The sequence below is a fragment of the Tasmannia lanceolata genome, unplaced genomic scaffold (genome assembly GCF_043159265.1).
Source record: "Tasmannia lanceolata isolate RefF3 unplaced genomic scaffold, GAP_Taslan_0.1 ptg000037l, whole genome shotgun sequence".
NCBI lineage: Eukaryota > Viridiplantae > Streptophyta > Magnoliopsida > Canellales > Winteraceae > Tasmannia > Tasmannia lanceolata.
The window spans coordinates 27,150,260-27,164,921 of record NW_027518714.1 but is presented as its reverse complement, the minus strand read 5'-3'; the positions used below and the strand labels follow the sequence as shown (position 1 = coordinate 27,164,921).

At 37.3% G+C, this 14,662-nt stretch overlaps 1 protein-coding gene across 1 annotated transcript; it reads right to left on the bottom strand.

Moving 5' to 3' along the window:
• Window positions 1–117: 117 nt before the first annotated feature.
• LOC143860494 (uncharacterized) lies at window positions 118–9,352 on the bottom strand. The gene is made up of 7 exons (XM_077371171.1): window positions 8,733–9,352; window positions 7,252–7,559; window positions 6,043–6,777; window positions 4,086–4,214; window positions 2,684–2,887; window positions 1,297–1,497; window positions 118–603 (listed from the first exon to the last, which is right to left on the bottom strand). Exons 1-7 carry the CDS (start codon window positions 8,995–8,997, stop codon window positions 469–471), a joined length of 1,977 nt encoding a protein of 658 aa, XP_077227286.1. The 5' UTR covers window positions 8,998–9,352; the 3' UTR covers window positions 118–468.
• Window positions 9,353–14,662: the final 5,310 nt, after the last annotated feature.

Genomic DNA, 14,662 nt, shown 5'->3' with positions numbered 1-14,662 from the left:
CAATAGCTAAGTGCTGTAAATATTTGGGAATCGATGTTGTAAAAAGGTTACACTTATGAAATCCAATGGCTGTGGCAATGTGAAAATAAACGAAAGGCATAAATAAGGAAACACAAGTGAAAACAAAAGTTCTATGCTTACAATGCCTCTCGGGTATTTGCAATCAAGCCCTAATAAATGTACAAATACACGATATTTTCCACTTGAGGAAAATAACAATGCTCAGTAGAACAAACATTACAGTAAAAATAAAATGGTAGGAAGATAAAATAAAAAAATTAAATTAAATATGTGGAGCTCTAAGACCCTGAGAAATAGGGTCAGGCTCCAAAACCCACACATCTCAACCCCTCCCCACAAATTACCAAAGCAGAGAAGTGAGAGGTTAGGCTCAACCCTGACATTAATATTCATTTTTCCTAATGAAAAAAAAACCCTAAGAAGTAGAAAAGAAAAAAACTGAATATATTATAGTCTTTGCAAGCTCTCAGGATGGTTTGGTGATGATACCAATCTGGTTATAAAGGGTGAGAGTGCCGCAAGTAATGCCTTGGGGCACTCCTCATGTGGAAGATGCCCGCATGCAGATATTGCAACTAGCCTCTGCGATAAAAACAAAACATTAGAAACTAAATTAAACAAAAAAGCCTTGACTACTGACCTGCAAGATTTAAGTTCAAGCTTGTTTGGAAGTCTGTAATTCACAGGCATGTAATGAACTCGGTTCATCTAGTTCTGTGTGTCATTCATTCGTTCAGCTCGTGACATTAGTTTGCTATGCTTGCACACTTCAACAGTTGAAGGGATGATAATATGTTTACAGATGATTTGTCTAAATTTCTTCACAGTGTAATCCAGTGTTTCAAAGCTCGAACTCGGTCAAGAAGTCGTTCACGGTAAAAGGGAATCCAAGTCGTCCAACTCCCATGAGTCAACAATTGATACGGGGAGTTTTTAAAGGCGGTAAAATCATTTATCAAGATAACAGACGTATTTTTCTAAAGTTTACTGTTGTCTTAAATTAAAACTTCCAAACCCTATTTCAGGGTCTAGTTCTCATAGAAAACAGATTCAGGAAATGAATACAAAATTTTGGAAGATAACCAAAAATGGCTAAATGCAACAAGGTAGTGAATTGTTCACTATACACAATCTTGGGACTATATGTCATTCACATTTATAAACTTGGGCTTCAGATGAACTGTATACCGGGCGAACTATGGTTGTGGTTTTTAACTTTTATAGCTTCATCCCTTGTAGAGGAGAAATAACTGAATGGTACAAAGGAATACTTACAGAATTTACAAGATTTGAAGCCATAGCTTGAGCAGACTTCAGCGAGACAAGCGCATCCTCAGCACCTGTGACTACTAAAATCGGAAGGTCGTCGACTGATTTCAGCAATGCTGCTGCATTTTGCGATGAGAGAACTGTTGAAAATGACAACCTCCCTATCTCATGAAGTGCTTCATCCCAACCTTCCACACATAATGGTGCCTGATTGCACAATGGATGAGTTTAAGATCGCAAGTGAAAAATGGAGGTGCATTTCAGAACCTAAAAGATGGAAGTAATCAAGTAAAATCTAGCGTAGTTCACATTTCACATGCACGCATGAACATCTAGGAAGAAACACAAAGATAATGGACAAACCAACCAAAAGATTTGAGGAATATATTCACGTGATGAACAGAGGTGAAAAAAAGAGGTTAGATAATTTGGATTTTCATTAAGGGCCCGTTTGGATGCCGAGAAGATTTTGATTTGGAATTCTCACATTTGCAGCCCTTATTGCGTTGTGATTTGGATCCAGATCAAATCCTTGGACTGACAGTGAAAAAAATCAGATTTCCAAATAAGCTGCGTAAATAAGTAATTGGAAATCCACAGATCTGGCACCCTCTTGGCTCCTCAACCGCTCCCCTGCAGTAGGAAATACCCCCTTCACTCTCTGTCTCCCTCAACATGAGCTGGCAGATCTATTCATTTTGTACTACAAACTCAATTCCAAATCCAAATACAAAATATGAGGTATCCAATTCCAAACGGGCCCTAAGAGTGTCGTGAAAGACTTGAATAAAATGTACTATCATTACAGTGAAGACCTAGATGGTGTTGAATCTCTCATCCCTAGTGAAAATGTAATGTCTGTCAGAGACTGTCACCATGCCTCTTCCCAAACTAATTCATGGCAGTCTTTATGCTGGAACAAAAATAAAGTGGTAGGGGTTCATAGAATCCCAACTTGCATAACATAAAAAGAAAAATAGTCATCCTCCTGCTCCTTTCACAATTAAAATCAGGCATTTAATTTTCCTTTTCTCCTTTCATTTTAGATATGCCAATTTTTACAGTGCTGAGCTCCTTTAATCAGTTACCCCATCATTAAATATCAGGTGAACTATAGCCTTCCAAATTATTTCAAACAGTCAGAAATGTAAATCCTTCTTACATATGATGCAGGAAGAGAATACTTATACAATATTTTCAAAACCGAGCACATGTTTTTTTTTTTCAAGCAATGGACATAAATTAGTTCTTTATTTGCAAAACGATCTGCCAAAGGAAGCCCCTTAATCTTAGGAACATCCTTCATTTTATAAGAGATTTAAAGAAAATGATTTTATCTCTTAGTATAGACTGTACAATCCTTATTCCCTTCTCACATGGGGAAGCAAATTACCTTGTAGAGATTTAGAACCTTTGTTGTTAGCTTAGTAGCATCATACCACGCACGACGATTAACCACTTGAGTAATCTCAGCACGCAGAAGAGGGCGGACCATGTGCTTCTTCCCCAAGGAAGAATGCAGGAGGATCTTGGCAAAGGCAGGAACAACTTCTCTTGACAAGCTGACGCTGAGCAACACCACTCCCTTGATCTCCACCTGGAAGATGCATGAACAGAACAAATTAATGAATTGTAGAAAAGCAGAGAATGGAATCCTACTTTGGGATGATGTGAGATCTAATGCCCCTGAAAATGACTTGATATTCGATAAGAGGTTACTGAAAATGCTCCACGAGTTTTTCTACAAGTTCCATGGGGGATTCCAAGAGAGCCTTTGAATTTCAGCCTGGTTGAGAGGTTTTGCTTAGGAATAAGAATATCTCATCATGTTTGAACAAAAAAAGGTAATCTGAATGATTAATGATGGAGAGTGGTTGAAGCAAACAAACAATGAAGCCATGCACCATGACATGCTTAATCCTATATGACTGCAAAAGATACACCTGACTCAGGTCTCAAGAAATGTATAAAAAATGTGCTCGTAATGAAGCTACTTTGACAAGTATTACCTAAGTTATTGATTTCGTTTCATTTCGTCTGGAAAACCAGAACGGAACACCCCCATATTCCGTTTTGGCCAGCGTTTCGTCTCGTTTCAGTCCATTTCAGCCAGGGTGTTTTGTCCTATTTGGATTTACTAAAAAAATAGTTTGAAGACCCAATTCTAAAAGGATAAAAAGTCAACTTTCAATTCTAGTACAAAATTCGACCTTCCTCAGTCATTTGGGGCGGGGTCAAAATCTTAACTTCCAAAACGATAGGGTATTTTTCCAATTTTAAAAATTCATAAATTATATCATGTCCAAGCACTAATAAATCCCAAAAATCCGGTAAAAAAAATCTCAAAAATTGGTCTCTTAACTTTTTCATCTAGTCAGGGACTGGTCAAAACAGGCATTTCAGCTTATAGTATTTTTTTTTTATGTAAATGTTGGATCTTTACAACGTTGATGTTGTGATTGATTGAGTTACAAAGGATGACCCTGTTGCTCCAATTTTTACTAAATTTTGATGTTTTTTTATTTTTAAAATTTTTAACTATTAAAAAAAAAATTCTCCCGTAGCGTCTTTTTCGAAAGGAAACGCCAAAACAGCCGAAACGTTCCGTTCCACTGGCCACAAAGAAACAGCGAAAGAAACGGAATCAATAACTAAGATTATTACCAACACGGCAATTTCCAATACAATTGCAAATTTGCCTCGAGAGTCGAAGAGAGGAACATAGAGAAATAATTCAATAAACAGATCTCGATGTTCCGGAATTTTGAAACAGAATCTACTGTTGTCTTACTTACATGAGCAGAGTTTGCAGATGATCGGACTCTCTCTGCCGCCTTCAAAGCAAGCAATCCTCCATCATCATGACCAACAAGTACCACTGAAGAAAAACCCATCCCCGTACAGAAAGAAAGCAACAGATCAACCTGAAAACATCACAACCATGGAAACAAAAAATTCTTCAAACTTCACATCACAAAGCAAGTCTTGAGAAAGCTATGTTGCATTATTATTATGGGTACGAGTGCCAGAATCCGACAAGAGTATCGAATGTCGAACTCGGCAAATATCATAAAGAAAGATTTGTAGATTCGCCAAAAATACTATTATGTAATTTTTTACATAATAGTATATGTATAACTAGGGGTTTCATTATTCGGTTTTAACCGAATAACTGAACCGAACCGAATTGATTCGGTCGGTTCGGTTCGGTTTTTTGCTAATTTGGTTCGGTTTCAGTTTTTATTTTTGGTTAATTCGGTTATTCGGTTTTGGTTATCTCGGGAAAAAAATTCGGTTAACCAAAAATAAACATTATTTTTTCAAAAAAAATGATGTATGGACACTCCGTAGGATGATCCAAACCGTCCATTTGATTGATCACAACTTCAATAGGTTGTGCCTAAAAAACCATTTCGATAGATTGATCATAGCCCTCCGATCAAACCGCCCAAATAGATTTTTTTTTTGTCTTTTTCTATCACTATTCGGTTATAACCGAATTTTTAATCGGTTCGGTTTCCGAATTTTGATAACCGAAATTATTTCGGTTATTTCGGTTCAGTTATAACCGATTGAACACCCCTATTTATAACAAGTAATATATTGAGAATTTTAATAAGTTAAGTACATATAAAATTTCATTTCCACATAAAAAACATACTATTAAAATGGATAAAATGCAAAAATATACGGCAATTGTAAAATTGTGGTAGTATTATTCAGGAAAAAATAGAGATAGAGATATACAATTATCGCAGCTCTGAAGTATTGGAATCGGACACATAAGTATTGGAATCTGACACGTGTTTGACACAGGTACTTCGCCCATTTAGAAGAATCCGTGAAACATGGTGAGAAAGTGAATATCAACTTAACAAGTTGACAACAAGTAAATAGTGCGGAAATGAATAAACTTATGATAGAAGCTTCAAATAAAGCAAACATGTAGAACAAGAAACTCCACACGTTTTCAATAACCGATGAAGCAATGATTTCTGTCAACAATTACGATGGTGAATGATTTCTTGGACTTTTGCAAATGCCCATAAAGGTATAAGTTTCAAGAAATAACTAAAATATATTAAGAATTGGACAGGAGGGTACACCATGTTGAAATGGTGTGCACTGCTTTAGCAGAGGAAGACTAGTTAAATTTAGAAATTTTTTCTGGCAAATTTGAAAGAGCTTTCGAGGTAGTCTCACGGGCTCTCACCCATTCACATCCAAGTAAAAAAAAATCATTCATTGGTCTCACCCATTCACATACAATTAAAAGCACAAAACATTCACATTTTGTGAACATAATACCATCAATTATTAGAAATTTGTGTTTCCAAAAAGGTTTGATACATCAAAAAGAAATACAGTAAACGGTAAAAAAGGCCCAGTTCCATCAAACAAGTCACTCAAAAAAGGTCACAGAGGTACTTCTCTTCATAAGAAAGAATTTAGAAGCACCTTAACCTATGAAGTCCACAAGTTACAGATTTTAGTTTTCAAGATTGGCTATAATAACTTCTCCTTGACAAGAAACTACTAGTCTTCACGACTCTCAGAAATAGCCAAAGCAAAACTACTTCTCTCCAAGTTAAAAGAACTAACCTTTCTTGTGCCATATTAGGGATGGAAGCCGTACAAACCACATAGTTTTAGGCCTAGAGCATCAACCTTAAGTAGAAGATCCAATTATAGTCATTCTAACCACATACAGTGAATTTTTTTCGACTAACAGAAAATTAACAAGGCAATCACCTGAGATTCAAGCTTATATGGATTTGGTAATTGCTTCTCCTCCCAATCCTTCCTGCGGAGCCGAGATGTCAATCCCCATCCTGGCCGATCAAAGGCTGCAACCGTGCATCTGACCTGTCGAGCGAGCACTCCCATCACGTGCCTCCAAGAGAACACCCCTCCACCGAACCCATGCACTAGAACAATACCAAATTTCCCAACTCCCTCTACACCTACTTCTGAACTCGCAGAATTTGACAAACCCACTTCTCCATCACCATCTAGTCTCAAAGCTGGGATTTCATAAGAGAAGAAATTAGCTGATTTTGCAGAACCAGCCAACAGTGGTGCATATAGAGAGGAACCATGGAATTGGTTACTAAAGCTCCTATGGAGATGATACTTGGTCTTCGATGGAACTGTTAAAGTTGGCTTGTCAACCTTAAGCCTTCCCATAATGATACATGGTGAACTGCAATTGGGATTGGGTTCAAGGAAGCTTGTGGCGGCCAGAGAACGAGAGAGCGGTGATTCAGGGAGGGTGAGTTTGTAATGGAGAGTGAGACCTTGGCAGATAATGAAGAGGCTGTCGCTGTCAGCAAGTAATCTGATTGGAAATTTCCCTTCATCACATGCTGACAGGACATGTTTTCTTTTTGTTTCGCTGTCGCTCTTTGAGTTTTTTCCTGTGCACGGAGTTGGAGAACGTGGGACCTTATGGTAGGCCCCAGAAAATACATTCTTGCAAACTAGAACCTGTAAGGTATACATAGAGAGATAGAGAAAGAGAGGTAAGAAAATAATTACTAGGGTATTAGTGCAAGGCAAAAGATAGTGAAGTTCCTGAAAACTCTCAAAGAATTTAGGAAACACAATACAAAATATGAATTAGAGGAAATCTAGAATGCAAGTATAGGATATTGAGATCAAAACAAGAGTGTATATATTCCAAAATTTAAAATATTTATGCAGCTGATAACATGAAAAATATTTACAATTATCGTGACTTTTACATGAAAACTGTATCACATCATATGTAAACATGAATATATGTGTGCGTGCATGCGTGTGTGTATGTATTTGTAATTAAGATTTGAATATCACAGAAGAAGAAAAATTCAAATTTCAGATCACAAAAGAGATACTTTGAAAACAGTGTACCACTGCAGGGTACAAACAGCTTTGTATTCATAACAACAAATCGAAAAAGAAGAATATGATGGAACTTACTGCTTCAGGGTCAACTCTATGAAATAGGAGCTTCCTCCTTGCTCTGCAGCTTGTTCGATAAGCAACCACAATATGGCCAAGAGCAAAAACCAGTGAAGATAGGAAAAGAACAGGCATCCCCCATGACTTCTTCAAATGGAGCTTCTGCCTTGCCAAAGAATATGAAGCTTTCAGTTCAATGTCTGAAGTTGCAGTGAAAACGCAGGCCTTCACAGATAAAATGACAATTGAAACAAAGGACGAGAGTGTTGTTGTTCCAAGATAAGGCCCATGAGAAAGCCCAGGTCCATCACACAAAGAGTAAACACCTACAGGTGGAAAACAGAAACCCACAATAAGGAGAAAATTACTGTATAACCTTGAACGAATCAATTATTGAGGCTATATTTGACATTAAAAGAGTTTTAGCAAGAATCAGGCCAGCAATATTTTGCACTCTTTTCCCTTTTTATAAGATTCATAATAGGCACAAATCTGTTCCAAAAGAAATATCAGTCATTAACTCAGAGGTTAAACAGAGAACAATTCTCTTATTTCTTTTCAAAATTCTCATCAAACAGTGTTGTATCAATTATAAAAAATTTCACTTACCAAGATAAGGGAGGTTATATAGATATTTTCTAAGTATTCATGAAGATGGCTTATGACCATTTGCTAGCAGGGCATTCACCAAATTTTCTAGTTCCTCCAAATACCAAGGAAACAACATTTATAAGGAACCGAAAAAAATGCATTTTACTTTTTACCCTTTTCATTTGCAGACATAAAGAAAACACTTTCCCCTGCTTCTCTATAATTTTCATGAAACTTAGCATGCACATGTTTCTAAAGAAGGATAATGGTTCAGAAATTTTTTATCCAAAACATATGCATGGGCTAGGAGAAAAACTTTTTCCACTGCCCAACAAAAAAGGAAGTTAAGTCTTCCAAATTCTTCATGAAACTGCATTGTCGTTCTTAAGTTCTAGCTTTTATGAAACAATTATTCTCAAATTGCGTCACTTAAAGGAGAGAAAATAAAAGTAAAATAAAACATATGCAATAGCATGACTTTCCCGGTACCAAATTACTCTCAGTTCTCCTATCAACATGTAAGCGAATCCTTGTTCTTTCGGTAGAAGCTATGAACAGAAAAAATTCAAGAAAATTATTTCTAAATTTTCTTCCGGAAAACTTAGATTCATATTTTCCATCCCAATAAAAAATCTATCAGTATAATGATCTCAATTAATAAAAAAAATGCGAAAAAACCAAGCTCCTAAACACAAATCCGACTATTCCACCCTCCAAAAAAAAAAGACCTAAAACAATTAAATTCTTACCGAAAACCTTATTTATCAAGAGAAGAAAGAAAAATGATTTCTATATAATATCAGAAACAAATTCCTGGAAGAAAACACGAAATTTTTGCCAAAACATCAGCACAGCGAAGAACAAAATGTAAAGAAATCGGAGGAGAATAAAGGAAAAAACGATCTCACATGTGATAACGAGAGATCTGATGACGGATACGAGAGGAATATCGATCAAAGAAGTCCTGAAACCGTATCTCACCATATGATCCCTGAATCCATGGCATCTAACGCAAGTAAAGCTCGAAATCAACACGCTTAGCACAAAAATATCACAGATTGCAACGAGAATCGGGGCAGAGAATACGAGTAGCGAAGCCACAAGCGTCAACATGAAGAAAACCGTCCGTATTCCTCGTCGGATCCGCTCTAAATTCCCTTTTCCGGCGGCCATGGCCGGAATCTCCGTTCGAAAACCTAGATCTAATTTGATTTAATACTCTTCTCTGGTCGATCAATCAAATCTAGTTCTCGAAGAAGAGAAAAGATGAGGTTTTGAAGCATTTGGAGATCGAGAGCGAGATGAAACCCTAGCAGTCGTAGGAGAGGCGGTTTCGATGTCCGGTGAAATATCGGCCATTCGAAAAGTATCGGAGATTTTTCGGTTAGAAAAATCGAAGGCTTTTCGGAAAACCTGCCATGGCTAGTAGGGTTTGGAAATCGAACCAGAGATTCCTTCTTCTTTTTTCCTTTTTCTTTTTACATTGTCTTTGGAGAGGTTTTTATTGGACTTCTAATTTCTATTTTTAAAATGCTTCATTTTCATCTCTTAATTGACTGTGGAATTAACGAAATCTCGGGGTAATAATTAATATTTCTCGCCTTGATGATGACACATCTTTTACATATCTGGCAAACCAGAAATGGACAATAATAACCTTGTCACCTCAAAAATATTTGTTCCGTCTGATAATCATGGTTTTAAATTTCCAACGAAATATTTGTTCCCTATGATAACCATGGTTTTAAATTTGGACCGGATTTCGGTCGGTACCGATACCGAAACTCCTAAAATTTACCAAATTTCGGTCAAAAATTCCAGAAATTTGGGATGAAATTTCATTAAAATATTATTTTAACAAATTTTGGCAAAAATTACTGAAGAAATTTCAGCCCCTTAGCTTTTTAACATATTTCGGCCGAAATTTGTACCGGAAATTAAATTTAAAACCATGCTTAGAACACGGAGACTGTATAGAGGTGCAACCTGGTCAGGCACAACCCAAAACCGACAGGTAAACCTGATTTTTTTTTTCCCATGTTTTCAGCCTTGTTCGTTTAAGTTTACAAAAACCGATTCTGAGTCCAAAAGCAATCATGTAATTTTGGGCATAACAATTGCTTTTGGACTCACCATCAGTTGTTAAAATCTTAAACGAAACAGGGCCTTAGCCACTTCCCATCCTCTCCTCATTCATGCATGCCAATTCAAGACACTCCTCTTGCCCTCCTTTCCCCCTCTCTAATCACTTGATAAATTAGTGTTCTATGAAAAGAGTTTTTATATGGTGCTCTACGTTGAAGTACCATGAAAGCAAATACCCCCCTTGATATTTGATCCAGAAGCACTTAAGAGGCTGATGTTGCATCAAATGTCACCTTCACGGGACTTCACAGTCGACCACCATATAATTTCTCCTATGAAAAAAAAAAAAAAAAAAACTCTCATGGTTGCCAAACATGGCTGATGGCCCAATGACTTGTTTGGTCTGCAAGACTTCGGTAATTTTTTTTGGTTTTGCAGAGGACAATGATAAATTTTAGAGATATCACTGTAATTTAATGGTTCCATGTAAACAAAACATGTTTTTAATTTCACTATTTTCCATATGTAATCAGGCAATGAGATGAATGTAAGTGTTTGTTTAAGTCGATTAAAATCTTGGCATTTTTACTTCATGATTTTTGTGACGATATTTTCATCATTTTAAATGTTCTTGTGACCGTAGAGCCAAGTTAGGGACAATTTGTGGAACAATTTTAAAACGATAGTGGCATTATTGTAATTCTCTCCGATAAATTGAACTTCGAGGGGGAAGAAATTTGGAGCGACTTTCGAGAAGGTGACCGTTAGATGGTGGGGATGTGGTCGGGATCAAACCCAGAAATACGCTTTTTATATTAATTAATTGATTTAAATTTACAATCTAGGACACGTCACATCAGGTAACCTCGGGGGTTGACGTATTAGTAGACAGCCACGTCAGCATTCGAGTGAGACGTGGCGGTACTGAAAAAGGATGATATCATTAATTTTTTAAATAAAAGCTGAGTAGAACTGTACAAAATTACTTGCCACGAATAGTGCATCACACATGGAGAATTTCCGACATTTGGAGGGAACCTAACCAAGAGGAATTGGCCGTGGAAAGGTGAGCTTATTCCTCTCCCCCCCCCCCCCCCCCCCCCCTATGTCCTCAATGCTTGCTATCTTGCCTCAACTCACCGAGAAGGAACCTAGTATATCAGGTTTGTTGGATATATGTTCAATATAAGCCCATAGATAATGGACCTAAGTGTAGTGGGCCTTATGGGCTTAAGCCCATTAACTTAACCGACTCAATCACCGACTCAAACCCTTCAATATTTACCAACGTAAATAGGGGCTGGGAGCAGCGATCTCGGCATTCTACTTTGATGCCTTGTACGAAATGCTTCAAGCATTCTACTCTCTTTTTCTCCACAGATTCAACATTCTTGAAGCATCTGAACCTAATTCTTATTTGATTGAAAAAGGGCGTTGAGGTCGGAATGTTCTTCCAACTACGGACGAATTGGGGGTTTCTTCTATGCAATTTCAGACATAATTGCTGAAATATCTTGACTTTGAAAAGCCTCAAAATTCGTATTTGGAAGTGGGTTTCCTCTCCCGATGACCGTTAGGAACTCTCGTTGAAACCCTTGTTTTTTGGCCGTGGGTTTGTTTCACTTCAAACTCGTTTTGGCGTGTTCTATTCTACCCAAATTGGTGAAGCTGGGCGGACCGTTGGGGGTTTTGTCAAATTTCATCCGTGGCTTTGGGTTGAAATTCTTGTTGAAACCCTTTTTGAAAAGGAAAGCTGGTTCTTGTAACTCGGCCTAGAATCTGTTTCTTGCGCAGATTCCACTCTCGGATTGGGTTCTTGCGATTCGCCAATCAGGTGCACTCTTTCCAATTTATTTTCGTAAATATTAAAATGGAAAAGACTGCTATTCCCTTTGAGATGATCAAACTTCAATCATTTGGAGGATCTGAGTTCAGTTCTTGGAAGCGAAAGACTCAGTTCGGTTTGAAATATGTGAATGTTTTCTATACTGTTATGAGTACCTTTGCTGATACAGAAGAAGATGTTGATGGATCTCAATGGAAAATGGATGAAGATTTCTGCAAAGACTTCTTATTGAATTGTTTATCAGATCGTCTTGCAGAAACCTACAACAATTATGGCACTGCTAAAGAAATCTGGGATCATTTAGATACTCAATTCAAGAAAGAGGAGGAATTGTCCAAGACTCACCTTGTAGACAAATTCATGGATTTCAAGTTCTAAGATAACCTGGAAATCACTCCTCAAGTATCTGATTTAGAAATTTTGAGATCTAAATTGGCCAATGAGAACATTCCTTTACCTGATCCTTTTCTGGTGGGTGCAATTATATACAAATTACCATCTGCATGGCACTATTTCAAAACAGAAATGTACAGAAAGAAAGTGCAAGTGGGACTGAATGATCTCAAACGACTCATTCGAATCGAAGATGAGAATAAAGCTAGGAATAACTTGGAAATTGTTAGACAGCAACAGTCAGCTGCTAACATTGTGATATATCCCAAGAAATTTCCTAAGTCATCCAAGTCAACCAAAAGTGATACCCCTAAGTTAGAGGCCAAAAAGCCTATCTTTAAGAAGAAGAAAGGCAAGTGCCACAACTGTAGGAAGTGGGGTCACTTTGCTGCAGATTGTAGGCAACCTAAAAAGGTTAAATCTGACACACCACAGAAGCAAGCTACTATGATGATAGATAAGGCTGAGCCTAAAAGTTTTGTTGACATGTTGGACAAAGGGAAGGCCAGTACTTCTTCTGAGTGGTGGTTAGATACAGGTGCCACTTGTCATGTTTGCAACTCAAAGAAACTTCTCACTGATATTACCCAAGTAAAGGAGACTGTTACAGTGGCTAGTGGAGCAAATGTAGAAGTCCCTCACACTGGTACTGCGAACCTGGCCCTTTCTTCATGTAAAATACTAACTTTAAAAGTTGTTACAGTAGTTCCTATTATTCAAAAGAATTTGATTTCCATTGGTTTGCTTGACAATGCTGGCATGTGTACATCCTTCTTGGCTGGTAGAGTAACTTTAACAGTTAACTCTTATTATTTTGGATGTGTTTTCTTGATAGTTGGTATGTATAGATTGAGTTTAGCAAATGAGATTGTTAGTCAAGTGAGTTCACCTTTGATTGCTCCTAAGTTGCTACATAACAGACTGGGACATGTGAACTATAAGAAAATGGTCCAACTTGCTAAAACTTATGGTATACCTTTAGATATGTCAAATGATTTTGACAAGTGTGAGGTTTGTGTCCAAACTAAGATCACTAAAAAACCTTTTCATCAAGTTTCTAGGAGCACACAACTTCTTGGATTGATACATTCTGACCTCTGTGACTTTAAAAGTTTTACTACTAGAGGTGGTCGGAAGTATTTGATCACATTTATAGACGATATGTCAAGATATTGTCATATTTATTTGTTAAAATCAAAGGATGAAGCTTTTGCTAAGTTTAAAGTTTTCAAGAATCGAGTTGAATTGCAACTGAACCTGAAAATTAAAAGAGTTAGGAGTGATAGAGGAGGAGAATACACTTCGACAGAGTTCAAGGAATTCTGTGCCTCTCAGGGCATAATACTTGAAACTACTGCTCCTTACTCGCCTCAATCTAATGGTGTAGCTGAGCGTAAAAACAGGACGTTAACAGAAATGTTAAACTCCATGTTATTGACAGCCGGCATGCCTAATTGCTATTGGGGAGAAGCAGCTTTGACTGCAAATCACATCCTGAATAGATTGCCACACTCAAAATGTTCATCCACTCCTTATGAGTTATGGCATGGACATCCTTGTAGATATGATACTCTTAAGACTTGGGGCTGTATTGCTTATGTAAGGATACCAGATCCTAGGAGACCTAAAGTGGGACCTAAAACAAACACTTGTGTTTATTTAGGAGGTGCAAAAGATAGTGCTGCTGATCGTTTTTTGGATCTATCAACCAATATGGTTATAGAATCTCGAGATGCAGTTTTCTTTGAGAATAAATTTCTCAGAGATCAGGGTTTGACCATACCAGGCAATATAGAGGTGGTTACAGAATTGCCGGTTGAGTCAGAACCAGTTACTTCTGACACTTGTCCTAAATTAATATCTGAGTCAGTTCCTGTAAGAGTTTCTACAAGAGATGAGTACCCAAAAATTTTGGTAAGGACTTTGTGACCTACCATTTAGAGAATGATCCATCATCCTATAAGGAAGCGATGAGATCTAGGGACTCTTTGTTGTGGGCAGAAGCCATTGATAATGAAATGAGCTCTCTGTTACAAAATCTAACTTGGCAGTTAGTCGATTTGCCAAAAGGGGCCACGACTGTGGGCTGTAGATGGATATTGAAGAAGAAACTTAATCCTGACGGATCTATAGCTCGATATAAAGCACGTTTAGTAGCTAAGGGCTATAAGCAAGTGAGTGGGATAGACTACTTTGATGTCTACTCACCGATCTGTCATTTGGCTACAATAAGAATTATTCTTGCTTTGGCATCTATTGAGCATTTTGTTGTGCATCAAATGGATGTAAAGACAGCTTTTCTCAATGGAGAACTGTCAGATGAAATCTACATGAATCAACCTGAAGGGTTTGTCATGAAAGGTTTTGAGAATAAAGTTTGTAAATTAAACAAATCTTTATATGGTCTTAAACAAGCACCCAAATTGTGGCATCAGAAATTTGACAAAGTAGTAAAGAGCCTTGGGTTTCTGTCAAGTTACTAAGATAAATGCCTTTATTATCGTTCTGTGTCGA